This window comes from Perca flavescens, chromosome 14 (assembly GCF_004354835.1).
Source record: "Perca flavescens isolate YP-PL-M2 chromosome 14, PFLA_1.0, whole genome shotgun sequence".
NCBI lineage: Eukaryota > Metazoa > Chordata > Actinopteri > Perciformes > Percidae > Perca > Perca flavescens.
In genome coordinates this window covers 10,735,150-10,754,138 of record NC_041344.1, presented here as the reverse complement: position 1 = coordinate 10,754,138, position 18,989 = coordinate 10,735,150, and the positions used below count along the sequence as shown (strand labels likewise).

Below are 18,989 nucleotides of genomic sequence, written 5' to 3'. Positions count from 1 at the left end.
TCCGAGACAGACAGGTGTTCTCTATTGACTGACGAGACAAAAGCATTCATATGCCCTGGTTACAGACTGACAGGCTAAAGTTGTACAGGCAAGGCAAGGCAAGATTATTTCTATAGCACCTTTAGGCAACAAGGCAATTTAAAGTGCTTTACATAACGTAATGAAAATAAAAACGGCTAAAAAAAGATTAAGATACAAATACAAGAATAAAAGTGTGTAAGAAATTAATATTTTTGATTAATAGGTTCTATGGACCGGTTTGGGAGGAGAGAGGTCTGAAGAGGTTAGTAATACAGGAGAGTAGCTATCTGAGTTTGTGGCAAAACCTTTCACAATGCTCAGTTTTAATTTTGTGACTTTCGATTGAATAAAAGACTTTTTCCACTCATATTTCATCATTTAAGTTTTCTTTAAAATAGTGTTAAAATCTCGTCTTGTCTCGTGAACCCAATCTCGTGTCTTGTCTTGTCTTGTGAGCTGAGTGTCTTGTCACACCCCTAGTGACTACATATACTTAAAGATATCCTGTACGTTAAAAATACAACAATGTGGCTCTTTAATGCATAATGGTTTATCAAATAAGTGCAGAAAAAGAACATGCTTTTTTGGCGCAGAATACTATTTACAGTGCTGGTACCATGCTTTCTTTGTATGTAATATCCATGTGTGATCTTTGTCAGGGAAAAGGTCAAATAGAGGCTTGAGAGGAAGAGGAGTTTTACCCCCAAGTTGTCTACATGCAGGTCAGAGGGTGGAAGGATGTTTTTAGTCCAGGGAAGAAGCCTGCAGATAAAGACAACATGTATTAATAGATTCAAAACCACTGCTAGAAAATTCAAACACTAAAACCTCTACAACATACACTTCATGGTTTAGATACGCTTAACTAAAACTAATGCAGTCTAACACAACAAATCTTTAATAAATCCCACCTTCATGAAGATTATAATGTTCAGTTTGTGTTTGAACTGATTTAGACAGGTGTTGATTCAACTTTATGATCATTTTTGAGGATGTAGTTAGTGGTGCTGTTGGCTTGCATTGGGTTATACTGAGAGATGTTTCTAATAGACAAATTTAGAAAAACTATTTCAACTAAAAGCTAAACATTAAAACCATCATGAAGGTACAATATATTGCAGGGCAGTTGTATTAGACATTCGTTTTAGCAAGGTATCTTAAGGCTGGGCATTCCTTTTTTGATCCTAACTCAGATACAAGAGTCTAGGTACTGACACTTTATTTTCGATATCTTTCAGAAATATACCACAAAACACTTTCTTTAACAAAAGAAGCCAAACTTCTCAAATGTTAATTGTTTTAACCCAAACAGCTGGACAATAACTTTGCCTAAATATGTTATCATTATTTTATTTAACTTCTAACCAGTAAGTCTCCGAAAATATATTATCTTTTACAAGAGACACCTGGCCAAAATGGGAGGATAGTAGTTAATGGAATACTTTGACATTTTGGAAAATTCTAATCGGTGGAAAAAAAAGACACATTAACTACAGTAACTCTATGCAAATATGCTTATTTGAAAACTGTTAAACTGATCAAATAAGTAGACTCAGATGAATCTGAGTGAGTATTCAATGCCAGCTTTTAAGCCTTGACAGTTTTAATACCCAGTTATACTACATGGACACAGCTTAGTTGGGACCAAACTAAAGTATTAAGGTTTGATACCCAGCCCTGGGTAGAATTGGTCAAAAAGGGACTCCATGTACCTGGGAATGATGCTGCTGACATGCACTTTCACCTCTGTGCTATTCTCCAACCTGCACCCCTGCGCAGTTCTCTTTACTTTCTGAGGCTATCGCTAAATATTCAGCATTTCTAGGAGGAAAAGAGAAAAAACAAATGTCAAACAATGTCAAACTTTTAACTTTAACACAGTGAAATGGGTGAAAAATACAAAAACAAAACATCACAGCTATGGTTGTATGACAGGTTTTTGACTTACAGGAGGAAGGTTTTGGTTTTTACTAGGGAGGAGGATGACAGGATGGGACGGACAAGACGAAAACATGACAAGTAGACGGAGGGAGCGTGGGACAAAGAGACACAAGTGAAAACACACAAACACGATGGAAACATTGATAATCTTAAACATAAGTAGGTAAGAAGCATGGCTAAGTGGAGAAGAAGAATATGAACCAAAGAGAGGATGTAACAAAGTAAAAGTTTAAATGATGTGTGACTTGCTGTGTGACAGCAATAGAGCATGAATAAAAACATGGCAATATTTTTAGGGAAATACACACTTTTCAAAGCATAATTTATTATTTTGAACATATCAGTGAGTTTGGAAGTTAGTTTTTAGAGTGAAGGCCCAGTCACACCAGAAAGTGTCAACGTAATTCAGCTATGTGAAATATTTGCTTCTTGAAGCTTGGCGACATAGTGAATACTTGCAGCAATTGCAGACCTAACTGCTACAAGCTAGCCAGCCGGAAAACATGCTACTGCTAGTCACTCACAGTAGCTCATCAAGCTTCTGTTTGTTATAATTTTTTTTTGTATTTAATTCGCTGAAGAGATATTGAAGAACTTAAAAAAAGCACTCCACACAAACTAGCTTGCTAACTGTCAGTTAAGCTAGCTGTCAGTTAACTTACTCGCTAAAAGGACCAAAAATTCACAATTTTTTCATGAGACATTTGAAGCATCGCTTCCTAACTGTGCAAACCATTGCTCTTTTGTGGAGACAGAGGAAGGTTAAAGAAAAGTGGAGCTATTATGCTAATAAGCTACAATATCTTCCTTTAGTTTGTTCTGTTCATCTATGCAAGAAGAAGGAGAAGAAGCAAGCACTGTAATCCTTAATAAAACAGAAAACCAAATCACCAAAAGTGGAGTTACAAGGTTTTTACATATGTGAGCATATGTGCATATAGGTCAAGTATGTAATAAAATAAATACTTACGCTGCTTCTCTTAATGCTTCTTCTCCAGCTGCTGATATTTTCCTGTAGCAGTATATCATCTCTATGAGGAGCCAGACCTGAAGGCCAATAATGGACACGTACATCATGACCTCGGACACGATGGAAGCCGTTCCTCTGGTCGCTGCACACATGAAAGCCAAGAAATCAGACAATAACCAAAGAGGCAACCTGACAATGAAAACATTCTGGAATTCAGGATGAATCCAATCTGCAATTGAAAGGATTTCTTTCAGCAAGAGTGAGACTGAAGAGAGTACGCAGCTGCAGCTGACATCTTATACATTTTAAGAACGTAATCAACTGCATTATATTCTTCCTGATTTCTCGTTGTTCAGGAGTTCCCTCTGGGATTTTGTACAGGCTACCTGTGTATCATAGTCATCTGACACGGTTTGGTTTTAATCCTGAATGTGTAACATCCATTTCTATCTCAACCTCCATATCCACTATTTCAAAATGACGAATGCTAAGTGAGGCTGTATCCTCACTATTGTTGTCAGTCAAAGTGGACAATAAAACCCTTTGGCAATTTGTTGTTCTCCAACACTCCTCCCCAGAAGTGCAGGAACCAAGATAATGGAGGAAACGAAAGTTCTGTCTTGCTACTTCTTAAGTATTATTTTAGTCATGCACATAACCTAAACCTTTGCTTCACTTCCCTTACATTGACTTTTAATGTTAAAATCACATAATTTGCATCAAATTAAAAGAAACCATTACATTGTTTTGTTTGTTTGATTGCTCTTACACAAGGCAGTTTTCAAACCTTTTAAATATTGTTTTGCTCTGCCACAATGCACTTTTAATATATTTTAATATTAAATTTGGGCATCCATTAAATTAAAAAAGAATTATTTTTTTGGGGGGCTTTTCTGCCTTTAATCGATTGGACAGCTAGGTGAGAAAGGGGGAAGATGTGCAGGAAATCGTCACAGGTCAGATTTGAACCATGGACCTCTGCGTCGAGGCATAAAACTCTCAGTATATGTGCACTTGCTCTACCCACTGAGCCAACCCGGCCACTTTTTCCAGATTTTTGTATGTAATGTAACTTTTCCAGGGCATGTTCTTAAATCCTGCTCCTTGTGATTCAATCAGTGCTAATGTCACACAAAATAGTTGTAGAGCACTGCAGTTAATTTCATCGTACCTTTAGCCACCACAGAAAGTTGGACCACTTTGCTGATAACGGTGCTGTTTTCATGGTTAGCGTAGAAGAGGATGCGGTTGAAAAAGCAGCGGTAGGTGCCCGTGTCATTGAAGGTGACGTTGAGCAGGTATATGGATCCATCCTGGATGTCTTGGCTCCTCTTAGTTCCGTTCCAATCCAAACGGTCCATAAAGTCGTCGTGTTCAACGAGGGGGCCTTCCTCGTTGTAGGTGTAGATCTGGTGAACGGAGACAGATAAATAGCTTGTGTCTTGAGGAATGTGGGCTAGGACTAGTGTGATATTAAGGATGCTTGTGTGGCACACCCAAGTAGGTGTCCACAAGACATTTCATGTATTGATATGATTACATATTCTCTCTTCTCTCTCTCTCTCTCTCTCTCTCTCTCTCTCTCTCTCTCTATCTATCTATCTATCTATCTATCTATCTATATATATATGGACACACCTTCTCATTTAATGCGTTTCCTTTTTATTTTCATGACTATTTACATTGTAGATTCTCACTGAAGGCATCAAAACTATGAATGAACACATATGGAATTATGTACTTAACAAAAAAGTGTGAAATAACTGATAACATGTCTTATATTTTAGATTCCTCAAAGTAGCCACCCTTTGCTTTTTTATTAATAAGGGAAAAACTTCCACTAATTAACCCTGACAAAGCACACCTGTGAAGTGAAAACCATTTCAGGTGACTACCTCATGAAGCTCATTGAGAGAACACCAAGGGTTAGCACAGTTATCAAAAAAAGCAAACGGTGGCTACTTTGAAGAATCTAAAATATAAGACATGTTTTCAGTTATTTCCCACTTTTTTGTTAAGTACATAATTCCATATGTGTTCATTCATAGTTTTGATGCCTTCAGTGAGAATCTACAATGTAAATAGTCATGAAAATAAAGAAACGCATTGAATGAGAAGGTGTGTCCAAACTTTTGGCCTGTACTGTATATATATATATATAACTTTAAGGAGTGACACAGCACAATCAGTTGTGTTCCGGTTGCTATGGGGACGGGCCTCTGCTCGCTCTCAGATGCAATTTGGGAGAAGACAAGAAAAGCTGCTGTGTCAAACTCTCCTTTTATTTCCCCTGTCTTTCAGATCAGTAATGGGTAAACTGCCCATCTTTACTTGTTGGGGTCTCAACCTTTTTCTTTACGCCTGTTAACTGATTCTAGTGTTGTTTGTAATATAACAATTAAAGTGTAAATAGAAAGTTTGCCATTGATCGAGGCAGCTAGCTGAGGTAGCCTACTGTAAACAGTCAGCTACCGTCTCGCAAACAAGCTGTGGTGGTGCACTGGGATAACGTCACTGCAGACGGCTAGCTGCCGTCTCGCAGCGAACTGGGTCATTGTCATCCCATTCATTCATGTAGCATAGCTAGCATTTCGAGCTCCGACACTCTGCTTCTTAGAAACAGTTATGTTGACAGGTTTAATGAGTATGATTTAGAAAATACATACGGGTTTTAGAAACGACTATTTTGCCAACTTTAACAAGTAGACATAAGTTTTGATGTAACGGCTATCTGGTTATGTTAAATGGGTAACACTTTACAATAAAGGTACAAAAACAAAATAGGTAGTTAATGATTAGTTACTGTTGCAATGTTTTGTACTCACATGAACAAAGTCGGCTTCTCCTTTCGGCCTGAAGTACCATTCGACGGTGGCTATAGCCTCCACCTCCCTCCTCATCTTGCAGGAGATGCAGCCCAGTTTGAAGCCCTTGCCCGCCACTGCCTCTGTGTCAGAGTCCACCTCTGCACACGCCCCACGGCACTCGGACATTGCTACAAAACGAGACAAGCACTACTATAGGTTAAAGGTCCCATGGCATGAAAATTTCCCTTTATGAGGTTTTTTAACATTAATATGCGTTCCCCCAGCCTGCCTATGGTCCCCCAGTGGCTAGAAATGGTGATAGGTGTAAACCGAGCCCTGGGTATCCTGCTCTGCCTTTGAGAAAATGAAAGCTCAGATGAGCCGTTTTGGAATCTGCTTGTTATGAGGTCATAAGGAGCAAGGTTACCTCCCCTTTCTCTGCTTTGCCCGCCCAGAGAATTTGGCCCACCCATGAGAGAGAGACATCATGGCTTTCAAACGAGCAAAGTGGCAGTTGGTCAAGGCCACACCCCCACCCTCCACCTTGCCCGCCCCCCTCTCCCTCCTCCTCAATAGCTACAGACACAAAAATGGCACATACTAAGGAAAGCTCATTGTGGGACTGGCTCTAGTGGCTGTAATTCTGCACCAAGGCTGAATTTCGGTCAAGAGACTTCAGATACAGTATTAGGAGACCACTAAGGCTTATATAAAAGCATCCAAAGAACACCATGTCATGGGATCTTTAACATGATGTGGCAAAAAATTATGAAGGTTACAGAAAATCAGGTCAACTCACCAAATATGCAGCACAGAAGAAAAATGATCCGTAGGCTTAATACTTCCATGTCACCAGTTTTATTTGAGGAGGAGCCTCAAAAAGTACTAACAACAACACTCCTGTATCCGAGCTCCAACTGACTTTGACTTTGACTAACTTTAAATGACCATCATGACACTTATTAAACTGACCTCCAACTTTGTAATAAATGAAGGGATATTTGCAAAGGTTTTCTTTGATTATGATGTTTTAACAATCCTCAAGATAGCAAGTTTCCTATTGGTTGCCGAATTGCTACAGATTATGCCTATTGCTGCTTTTTGACAGAACCCTGTAATTCATCTCGATTCAACTGATGCAATGTAGTGTTTTCTGCTTTTAATTATCAAGCAGCAAATGAAACAATCCAGATAGCTGGTGACTCACAGTGTTCCCCAGATCAACACCCTGAGATCTGATTATCTTTTTTCCCTGAGGTCTAATATGAGATGCACGGAGCAATCATAATGCCTGGAGCCACATGCTCTGCTCTATTATGTTTGCAAATTACAGGGTGCACAAAGATTATGATAAATGTGTTTTTATTATGTGCAGCATGCAAGATAGTGACTGAACGTTAACAATAGGCCTACACTTAGAACTTGCTACCTTTTACAGGCTACACGCTACCAATATTAAATGCAGACCAATCTAATGGTCTAATAATTATCCTGGATCGGATCACTTAAATCAAAGCCTACTGTCCTGAAATAGAGGGCTCCTCTCCTCGAGTCGTCTCCTCGGGAAAAAATACTTTCCTCTCCTACGATGACAGCTGAATGAATAGAATACTTCTAGGCCGTATGTGCATCTAATGACTCCGCACTTGTAGAAAAGATGCTCCGCTCCTGCAGATAAAACTGCGTCGTAGAGCCAGCCCACCAAAATAAAATAAAATACGTCCTGTGAGGCTGTGCCAGTTAACGGTGATTTTTCCTACGCCACCGCGGCACCTCAGTCGCTCGGATCAGAGGATGCTGCATTTGCACTGCGGTAAAAACGGCCGCGCGTGTATGACTGAGCAGATCATACAGATCCAGTGTGTGACGGCTATTTAAGCTTTTGCCCCGCCGCTTTTAAACTGATACTAGTTTAGCTTTGTCTGTTAACCACTGCAGGGGCCTCAGCTAGCGTTTATAGCACAGTTAATGAGCGACATGGGCTTTCGTTGTGGTAGCTGATATTAGGGTGAACTGGCCCTTTAAGTGAGCTCCACTGCGGCGCAGGCGGGGTAATGATGGCGTCTCTCTGTCAACAGAAGATAGTCACATAACGCTGGATTGATTAGTCTCTAACTTCCAATAACTGCCCATATAGTTGTGGGTTCAGCTTTTATAATACAATTAGATAATCTTGCAGCTAACGCCGCGGGTTAATGTGGCCAGTGTGATGGTATTTCATAACAATTCAACTTTGACCCACTCACGTTGTGTGCAGGGCTCTCAAGTCTCGACACACGCATTTCAACCCGTTCACACGCTCACACGCCACACTTTGTATTTCTCACGCAGAGATATTACCAGGATAACGCCCACCACGTTGCGCCGCTATTTTTAACAGTGGAACAGGTAGAGGAATCAAGTGAGTTCCCCATAGAGTTCAGAACGCCCTGCCACCATCCGCGGCGCTACCATTGGTCATTTTAGGTTCGGGCCCGCCCATTTTGACCCATCTAGCAGTTCATCCAATAAGCAGCCTGAGGAAAGCTTTTAGTGAAGGCTTCTCAGCCAATCAGCGGCTTCTACCCGCCTGCCCACAGGCTGCGTCGTCACCAGCAAGTGATCCAATGAAATGAATGACATTTGTGCGCAAGCTTTTCAAGCAAGCTCAATGAGACAGACACAGAGTGTAGCTATTAGCTAGCTAATATGAAACGCAAAGCGAAGCAAAGCAGCTTGTTTTCATCTAAATTCAGCAAGAAACACTCCAAGGAGCAGTAGGAGGACATTTTAAGTAACGCGGTTACAAGTGACGAGTTACCGTCCTGCTTGGCCGCCCTCTCCCCATCAAGTCCTCCCGTAGCCACACCGTCACACCAGCAAGGCAAGTAGTGTCTTAACGTTATTATGGTGCGTTCTTTTTGTCCACCGAAGTCGATTTACGAGTTGTTTTCCGGAGTTACGAACCGGAAGTTGCAAAAAGAACGCCACCGAGGTCGTATATACAACTCGTCAAGGGGGGGCGTGCCAAGATGGCCGAGTGAGTAGACGCTTTCTACCGAGCTCTGCAAAGAAAAGTTTTGGAAACGGTAAAACTAAAATTTATTATCTCGCCAAGCGCTACTTTTTTTTCTCAGAAATACTACAGCACTCGTAAGACGTAGTATTGAGCAATGCCAAACCAACGCGACAGGAAAAGAGGTCAAGAGAGTGCCGGACTGAAGCTAAATCCAGATGCTAGCAACGTTACTCCTAAGGCTGGCAATGCTCTAGTTGACAATTGTCACGATTATACCTCCACTTTCCTGCCTCTTGCCACTGCGGAAGACTTTATGGATGAATTTCCACCTCTTCCTAACACTCCCAGTAAGTCGCCAGCACCGAAGAAAATGTTGTACGCAACCGGGTCTGAACAAACCAACACCAACGATATCATAGCCAGCCTCTCAGCTCTGATAAACACGCGGTCAGACAACATTGAAAGCATGGTCAGTGCCAATGCACTTAAAATTGAAGGTCTTAAAAAGACAATTGACTTTGTGTGTGCAGAGATCAAGGATGTAAAAAGCAAAGTGTGTACACTCGAGCTGAAAATGGCAAAAGAAGAAACACGAGTAGACACATGTCAGCAAAGAATCTCGGAGTTAGAGAGATACTCCAGGAGATGGAACCTTAGACTTTACGGAGTCGAAGAATCAGAAAAGGAAAACATACGAAAGAAGGCCATCGAGGTCTGTCAGGCTGTTCTGCCGGAGATAAAGAACAGGCTGGCTGACGCTATCGACACCGTACATCGGCTCGGCACTAAGCGGCAGAATGACAACAAACCCAGAGGCATCATCATCCAATTCATTGCACGTGTCTGCAGAGACGCCGTGTGGAAAGCTGCGAAGACTTCACCGCACCTGCGCGACAACGGGTTAAGATTTGCGGAGGATCTCTCTAAAGAAGACCGAGAACGAAGGAGCAAACTTTGGCCAGCGATAAAAAAAGCTCGAGAGGAGGGCAAACCAGCCTTCTTCATTGGTGGTCGCGGATTTGTCAATGGATCAGAAGTCCCTCTGCCCACCTAAGAAACAGTCTCGCCTGCTACCTGTTAACACAAGGACACCCACTGGTTTGATTTGCACTACACTCAGAGTTGGTATTATCATATTTTTTGTTGGTCTGTTTGTAGGTCTTTACAATGGCACTTTAATTTACAAAATCGCTGCCTTTTCTATTATATGCTCTGTTCTTTTAGTCCGTTTAATGAACGAGGCAGCTGATTAGGAACGCTGTGCTTTTTAGTTGGCCGGAACTATATCCTTTTCTCCTTACCGTACTTTTTTATTTTTTATATGAAGCAGCACTCGGTCCCCTTATCCAGTATTACCCTTCTAACCAATTGGTTATTGATCGCTTTCTAGATTACTCATTGTTCGTGTTCGTTAATAACTTTGTCTTTATCTATTGTTTCTTTAAATGCTAGGGGACTAAGACAGATTTGTAAAAGGAAAGCCTTATTTTTATTTGCCAAACAACTTCGTACAGATTTTTGTTTTTTTCAAGAAAGTCATTCCACATCTGCTGATGTCAATTTTTGGAAATCACAATGGGGTAACGATATTTGGTTCTCTCAGGGCTCAGAAAGATCTGCTGGAGTAACCACGCTCAAAAATACTTTCTCAGGTGATGTCTTACACTCAGACTGTGACCCCCTAGGACACTACGTATGTCTTATTATTAGAGTTGACAAAATTTCTAGCATTGTTATTAATATTTACGGTTACAATAACAAACTTGAGAATGATACATTACTTGATTCTATAGAAGAAAGAATTAAATTATGGCTCACCAGATACCCAAACTCTATTCTTTTAATTGGTGGAGACTTTAATATTGCCCTAGATAATGCTATTGACAGGTGGCCCCCTGGGCGGCCTTCCTCCATCAGCACAAACCTTAAAAGACTTATGGGAAGATTTAACATTGTAGATGTATGGAGAGAGAAATTTCCTGATGAAAGATCCTTTACTTGGAGCAACAGGTCAGGATCCAGCCAGTCTCGCATAGATTTTTGGTTATTATCCAATAACATTGAACAAAAAAAAGTTACAGTAACTATCCATGCCACACCCCTTACTGACCATAGAGCAATTCATATAAACATCCACTTTAGTGTACCTAATACATTCCATAGATCATGCTACTGGAAATTAAACAATTCCCTGTTAAAACATGAAAAGGTTAAAACTGAAATGATTAGGTTAATTACTCATTATTACAACAAGGCTAAAAAGGAAAAATCCTACAACACTAACTGGGAACTGCTTAAGTTCGAGTCAGGAAAATTTTTGAGACAGTATGGAACCTTTATTGCTAAAACCAAAAGAGCAGAAGAAGATGAAGTCATAAATACAATTTCATCATTTTATCAGAGACCACCCGAGGAAGTTTCAGAGGAGGATAGACTACTTCTCTTACAACTCCAAAACAAATTGGACGAATTATATCGACAAAAAGCAGAGGGAGCCTTTGTAAGGTCTAGGAAAAGATGGCTGGAGGAGGGGGAGCAAAATTCTGCTTACTTTTTCCGTCTTGAAAGATACCGATCTAAATTCAATTCCATACATAGTTTAGATATTAATGGGATCGTTACTGATGATGCTAAATTAATTGCAAATTTTTGTTCAAAATTCTATAGCAACTTATACAGCTCAAAATATAATAAAGAAGCTACGTCTCATTTTCTTAACTCCTTAAATAATGTAAGAAAGATTGATGTGGCAGACAAAGATTATTGTGACACCCCGCTTACATTGGCAGAGGTCGCTGATTCGATTGCTCGACTTAAAAACAATAAATCCCCCGGCACTGACGGATTAACTGCAGAACTTTATAAAGCGTTCTCAGAGCATTTGGTCCCATTTTTACTACAGGTTTTTACGGAGAGTATAGAGAATGATTCCCTTCCTCCTAGCCTCACTCAAGGGCTGGTCACACTGATTCCCAAGCCTAAAAAAGATCCGCTCCTTATTGACAACTGGAGACCTATTTGTGTGCTTAACAATGATTATAAAATTATGGCGTCAATTTTTGCCAGAAGAATTAAAGAAACTCTTGACACAATTATAGATGAGACACAATCAGGCTTTATGAGAAACAGACATATTTCTAATAATATTAGACTAGTATTAGATGTTCTTGACTACTCAGACTTAATATCTGAAGATAGCTTCATCCTCTTCTTAGACTTCTATAAGGCCTTTGATACAATAGAACACCAATTTATTTTTCTATCTTTAGAGAAATTTGGTTTTGGTCACTTTTTCCGCAAAGCAGTTAAAACCTTATATGTTAATGGAAATAGCTCTATAAAACTGAAAAATGGAACTTCCCCTAGATTTAATCTGGAACGGGGTATTCGTCAGGGATGCCCAATTTCCCCTTATTTGTTTTTACTTTGTACACAAATTCTGACAACTTATGTATGTAATAGTACTATACAAGGAATCTCTATTGCAGGTAGGGATATCCTCATTAGTCAGCTAGCTGATGATACCACAATCTTTTTAAAAAATGCAAGCCAGATACCTGATACTATTCAAGTAATTAAGCGGTTTTCAGAGGCTTCTGGTTTATGCCTAAATATTAATAAATGTGAGCTGTTGCCTTTAAAAGACTGTAACATACAAACTATTTGCAACATTCCGATCAAGAAAGAAGTTATGTACTTGGGTATTATTATCACTAAAGATCAGAAAATGAGATGTCCGTTAAATTTCTCTCCAATCATTAAAAAAACTCAGAAGAAACTGAACCAGTGGTTGCAAAGGGACTTATCTCTAAAAGGCAGAGTGTTGCTTACCAAGGCTGAAGGAATATCTAGGCTTACATACGCAGCTCTCTCCTTACACTTGGATAGTAAAATCTGTAAAGACATTGATAGAATGCTTTTTGACTTCATTTGGAAAAACCGTATCCATTATATCAAAAAAAGTGTTGTTATGAATAAATATGAATCTGGTGGGCTAAATTTTTTGGACTTCAATACTCTAAATAATACCTTTAAGATTAATTGGACTAAGCATTTTCTTAAAAACCCTTTCTCGATTTGGAATTTTATTCCCCATTATATATTCTCTCGTTTTGGTGGTCTGGGCTTTATATTGAATTGTAACTACAACGTAGACAAACTTCCTGTAAAACTGTCGACTTTTCACAAGCAGGTCCTCTTAGCTTGGTCTCTTATTTACAAACATAATTTCTCACCTCACAGGTATCTAATATGGAATAACAGAGACATTTTATGTAAGAACAAGTCACTTTATTTTGAGAATTGGGTACTTAATCAGATTCTGCTGGTGGACCAGCTATTTAATGTAGAGGGGCGACTTTTCTCCTATAGAGAGTTTTTATCAACATATAACATTCCAGTTACACCAAAAGAATTCGCAATTGTATTTGATGCCATTCCATCAGGCACAATCATGCTTTTTAAGTATACTGGCAGACTTCCACCTACTTCTGTCTCCCTCCCTGATGTGGCTGAATCACCAGTAGGAAGAATCTGTTTTTCCCAACTTCCTCATAATAATAAGAACATTCGTGCATTATTTCAAAAAGAGATTGTTTCTATTCCAAATGTTACATTTTATTGGAACCGATTTGTAAATGACATTGATTGGAAAAAGGTCTGGATGATTCCTCACAAATACTTGATAGTAAACAAGGTGAAAGAAGTATCTTTCAGAATAATTCACAGATATTACCCTGCTAATCATTACATGATTAAATTTAAAAGAGACATCAACACATACTGTTCTTTTTGTGAAGACCACCCAGAGACTGTTCTGCACCTCTTTTGGCATTGCCCACACACTAGAACATTTTGGCAAAACCTCAGCAGATTCATTATTGACCATATTTATAAAGCATTTGCCTTATTGTGGAAGGATGTTTTTTTTTGCTTTTATAAATATCACAGTAAAGAAAATATATTCTTCATTATAAATTTATTAATTCTTTTGGCAAAATTTCACATTCATAAGTGTAAATTCAGCACTAAAAAACCTAGTTTTGTACTTTTTCTCCATGAAGTTGAACATTATATTAATTTGATTTCTGCCTCAAACAACAAAAAGGCTGTTAAAACTGTCAACATATGGTCCTCTTTCTCTTTATAATGACCTATAAGCTTCCCCTAGCAATTCTGTTTTATATTATGTTTATCATTTTCCTTGTTGTATGTTATGTACATGTTGGCTATTCACATGTGACTTGTACCCTTTTTTTGCAATAAAAAAAAAAAATATACAACTCGTCAAGTCGTCTGAACTCAGAGGACCCCGAGTTCACTTTCAAAGATGGCTACGTCGTGCATCACACGTAGTAAACATTGTGGTTTTCTACAATTTTAAGCACTTTTGTCTTTGTTGTAACCAAATGAAGAAGTGGTACACATAGCACTGTATACTGCTACATATAGGCATGTTGCTACAGTCTTATTAGGAGTTAAATACCGCCTGATTAGTTATTTTGTAGCTTGTGCAGCTGAAATTGGCTAGAGACGCTCAGTTGCTATATGACAACAACGGCTTTAAGCCGAGCCTTGAGCAGAAAGCAGAGCAGTAGCCGAACGTTAATGTTAATCAAAACGTAATTTTCATGTATCAAACTGTGAAATATATGTGTGTAATATGTCAATAACTGGGTGAATAGAATCCTAAATGTTACTAAAAATGTTACAAAAATCCATCTTTTCTCCGACTCCTAGTATTGTGTGACAAAAAGAACGCAACAACCGGTTACTCGTTTTCCGACATGGATGTGACGTCACACTCGAGCTACTAGTGGCGATTACAAGACAAAAAGACGCACCATTAGTGTCTGGCTGTCTGAATGAAGGGGGAATCTGAATACATTTGGCTTATTTTAATTGGCCCGTCCAGTTTTCTGGAGGCCCACCTACAATCAAAATCCTGGCGCCGCTAGTGCCTGCCTGGTGCCTGCCTGGTGCCTGCCACGCACAAGCTGAGTGAGTGCGGATTTCAAGTTGCGGCTTTCGTCGCTGTTTGTGACTTTGCCTGAGATTGAGTGACAAGTGTACTCTGTGTACTCGCCCTGTTGTTTATCTGGTTGCCTTGACTTGGCGGGTGATGACGTCCTGCCACTGTTCCAGTTGAGTTCAGAGAGAGCGGATGACAGTTGGCTTGAGTTCAGTAGAGCACACGGCTCTGTAGAGTCGTGGAATTATGACTTTATATACTACATGTACATAGGAACAGGAAACCCTGATGTGTGTCTGCCCTATTTCTGATACTGTGGCGGCAGAAATCAACATAGAGGAAACACTGGGTAGCTTTTATTATTATTATTATTATTATTATTATTATTATTATTATTATTATAGCTACATGTTGAATCGGCTGCAGGGCTACTCTGACAGTTTTATATTTTTATAAAGATACCCATTTTAACAGTACCCATAATAATTTGGAATATTTTTAGTTTTTTCTTTCCTTTTTATTTTTACTGCACAACCTCCCGGGCTCCATTGTGAAAACCTTTGGCCTAGGCTATTTCATTATATTGTATCCAGACAATTGATAGTATTAATTATTACACACACACAAAGACATACTGAATTAATAAAAATTATTTGTACGAATTTATGTAGGGCTGCTCCCTCTTAGTGGATTAGTCGACTAATCGGTGGTTTTGGTCTTAGTCAACTTAGATCTCTTTAGTCCATTAGTCATGTTTGATGCTTTTTTCATGCTGAATGACTTATTTCCAAGAAATGTACGAGCACATCTCTGGTAAACACAAGAATTAAGGGTTGACATTTTACCCAAGAGATATCACCGTGAAACCTACTTTGATTACTTTCATTAAGGCAATTTTTTGTTGTATTACACATTTTCTGAAATGTTGTGTTTAAATATGCAAAGGAGGCGTTATCTTATTCAATATATGCATCATTTTGCATGACTCTTTGCAGAGAAACTCAGATTTACAGATCTGTCGATTAAATCAACTAATCGATTAGTCGATACAATTGAATGAGTGTTAGTCGACTAAGAATTTCTTCAATCGAACACAGGCCTACATTTATGTCATTTATCAGATCAGAGTCCGTCCCCACCCAAACCCCTGCTGCCAAAATCTCACTCTGAACTCTGTTCAAAACTTGAGAGCCCTGTGTGTGTGTGTGAGGATTGCTGATGCTGTTTTGTTGTGATCCAGCTAGTATCAGCTACTTACGAGCTTGCTACTTTTTCTCTTGTTTCACAAAGAAGCGATGGTATTTTGTATCTGGAATTCACGAATAATAATGTTGTGCTGCAAATAGCCAGCGACGTTCCCTATAAAAGTCAAAAGCTCAACAAGGCTTATCATATCACCTATCCATAAATGTGGTAGTGATCATCAGGTGGTTGCTCCCTTATTTACTTCACATTCTTATCACTAATCAATACAGTTTGGGATACACAACTGGTTATCATTTAACTAATATCTTTATTGACACCTACTTTAATGTTAGAGCTGACACAATTGAATCGATTATATAAAGCTACTGTATAACTGAGTCGACTGACAGCAAAATATCAGATAGGTTGACCACTTTGTCATGTTTTAATCTTCTCTATAGTTTTGTGTGACCATGGATCCGACCTGTAGTGCTTCGGCTGCTCAAGCTGCGTTAACTGTCCAGGTGTGTTTCCCCGGTGCCCGTGCGGCTGTTTTGGATAATCTGAACCGCCAGCGGGAAGAGGGCAGGCTGTGTGACCTCTCCATCCAGGTGCAAGGACAAGTGTTCAGGGCCCACCGCTGTGTGCTCGCTGCATGCTCACCTTACTTTCATGACCAGGTAAGTCAGGGTACAATATTCTCTGTACTGATTCATTCTTTGTCCAGATGCCCAAAACATATAAGTCCAAAAGTATTTTTTCTTCTCTCTCAACAGGTGTTAGGCCTACTGAAGAATGTTACAACTGTTACCCTCAGGTATGGACCCATGTGGCTTAGAGTTTCCAGAGTTCCAGGTTGGAAACAAAAACGTTAGTTACGTCACTGTGGCCAGTTCCCTCCAGATGTGGCACATCGTGGTAAAATGCACTTAAATCCTGAAGAGCTGAAGTCAGCCCTAGAGTATATAGTCTCGCTTTGCCAGACCATCCACGCAGCATTTCGGGATGTGAGAAAAACGCGCTCTGGTTTATTGGCATTTCTTTAAACCAATCACAAAATGTTATAGTCGTGTGAGAGAAAACTCCGATTGGACAGATGGTCTAGCTAGCTGTCTCGATTTACCCTGCAGAGATCTGAGGAGCAGTTAACCCTAGTCCTCAGAAATCCACCGCAGTTTAGATTTCCAACACAAAGAAAGCGGGAGTTAATGGACATCAGCGAAAATGTGTGCATCCGGCGGAATTTCCTGTGGCACCGGAGCATTAAAGCAGAGAGTCAGGTTTCAACAGCGAGGAGCACCGCAGAGCGTTGTTAGACGGCTTGATAAGAACAGAGAGAGCGGGGACATTGATGAGACACAAGAGAAGAGGAAGAAGAGAGAGACCGAGGCAGATGAGGGAGTCGGAGAAGCGGCGGTGGAGAAGAAGGGAGGCTTTGCACAAATGGGACACTGCGGTAAGATACAAAAGTCTTATTTCACTTTAAACACAAATAGTATGTCTCTGTCAAACAAAATGGTGGGTGTGGTTGTTTTTTTTTTTTTATCCTAAATTGAATTACTGGTCAGGTACAGGTTTTTGCTGCTGGAAGCACAGGGCTGTTTGAATACAGGGAAGTTTAATGTCTTCATGTATTCATAGGGCTGCACAACATGAGGAAAATATCTAATTGTGATTATTTTGACTGATATTGCGATTGCAATGTGATTTACCAAATAGGAGGGAATGATAACGTTTGTATCATTATTCTCATTTTCATTGAAAAATATTAAAATAAAAAAAAATTAAAACGATACTTCTTCCAACCTTGCTGCACAACACACTATATTACTGCTCCATTAGTGTATTTGGCTGGATTCTGACTTCAGGCGGGTAAGTAGTGCTAACAGAAGACCATTTAAGGACAGTCTTTGGTAAATAAATCCTCAGTGGCAGCTTTGAACCAATCTGAAGGCATTCTTTACTTTTTTACTTTCATCAAACTGGTCTGTGCAGATTGGAGATTAACTTTAACTGGCTGTTTTCAAATTTCAAACTGAAGAATGTTTCCTGCCACTTTGTGTGTTCTCTTACAGGGTTACGAACCTACCATCTTGTACCCGAAGAGGCCAAACAAACACTCTGAGAAAAAGTGTGTTCTGCAAATTTTGTGTACAATAAGTTATTTCCAATTAATTATATTTGAATTTGGCAGTTGCGAAAATGCATTAAAACACGCTTAAAATCCTTGAAATAAGATATGAAATGTCCTTTTTTTTAAATTTGTATCAGTTATTTGGTAAGCAGAATCGTTCAATATTTCATAATTAATCAGATTTTATATGATTGCTTCCATTCATCTGTGTGTTACCAGAATATTTTATGAATCAATCACAGAATTTGCATGAAATTGGCTGTTTATGCTCACAAAAGGAAGAATCCTATTGTTTTTCGGTGACCCTTTTACTTTTCCTGGAGTGTTTTTTTTAAAGGTTGGGATGTGGAGCAGGGCAGTGCAGATGGCCTGCAGCCCGACATGCTCATCTCTCTCACTGCTCCCAAGAAGTCTGTCTCCTTGTTCCGAGAACGATACCACTTCCTGGGAGGCCGGTTAGATTATCTTAGATTGGTTTAGATTAGTTTAGCATAAAGACTGGAAACGGGGAAACAGCTTGTCTGGCTCTGTCCAAAGTTGTAAGATATGCCTACTAGCACTTCTAAAGCTCACCAATTAAAACTTACCTCGTTTGTTTCATCCATACACAAACTGAAATGTAAAAATGACAAGTTGTAGTTGTACAGGGAGTTATGTGCTGTAACCATTTCCACGTCTCAACTCCAGCTCTGTACCTAAACCACTGACATGAGAGTGGTATCAATCTTCACATCTAACCTTTGGAAATAAATCAAACAAGTACAGTATGTTTCCATAAATGTGGAACTATTTCTTTTAAATCTTGTAATTTGATTGGTTATCATTAAATCCAATAAGATGATATAATAGAGCTATATTCACTCTCTGGAAGAGAGTTTTTTTCATGTAAAAGCACAAAGCTTTAACGTGGTGGTTGCTTCAGCTACATTAAAATTAAAAAAACAATGGATGTTGTCTACATT

The 18,989-nt window shown here is 39.3% G+C and overlaps 1 protein-coding gene and 1 long non-coding RNA gene across 2 annotated transcripts; one reads left to right on the top strand and one right to left on the bottom strand.

The window, feature by feature from the left end:
- Positions 1–532: 532 nt before the first annotated feature.
- Positions 533–8,573, bottom strand: LOC114568615 (sodium channel subunit beta-1). Its single transcript, XM_028598217.1, has 6 exons — positions 8,540–8,573; positions 5,758–5,927; positions 4,104–4,341; positions 2,933–3,074; positions 1,734–1,842; positions 533–783 (listed from the first exon to the last, which is right to left on the bottom strand). The coding sequence occupies exons 2-5, from the start codon at positions 5,923–5,925 to the stop codon at positions 1,773–1,775; spliced, it is 618 nt and encodes a 205-aa protein (XP_028454018.1). The 5' UTR covers positions 5,926–5,927; positions 8,540–8,573; the 3' UTR covers positions 533–783; positions 1,734–1,772.
- Positions 8,574–17,037: 8,464 nt separating this feature from the next.
- Positions 17,038–18,981, top strand: LOC114568618 (uncharacterized). Its single transcript, XR_003694296.1, has 2 exons — positions 17,038–17,349; positions 17,969–18,981. It is a non-coding gene; the product is annotated as an uncharacterized LOC114568618 (long non-coding RNA).
- Positions 18,982–18,989: the final 8 nt, after the last annotated feature.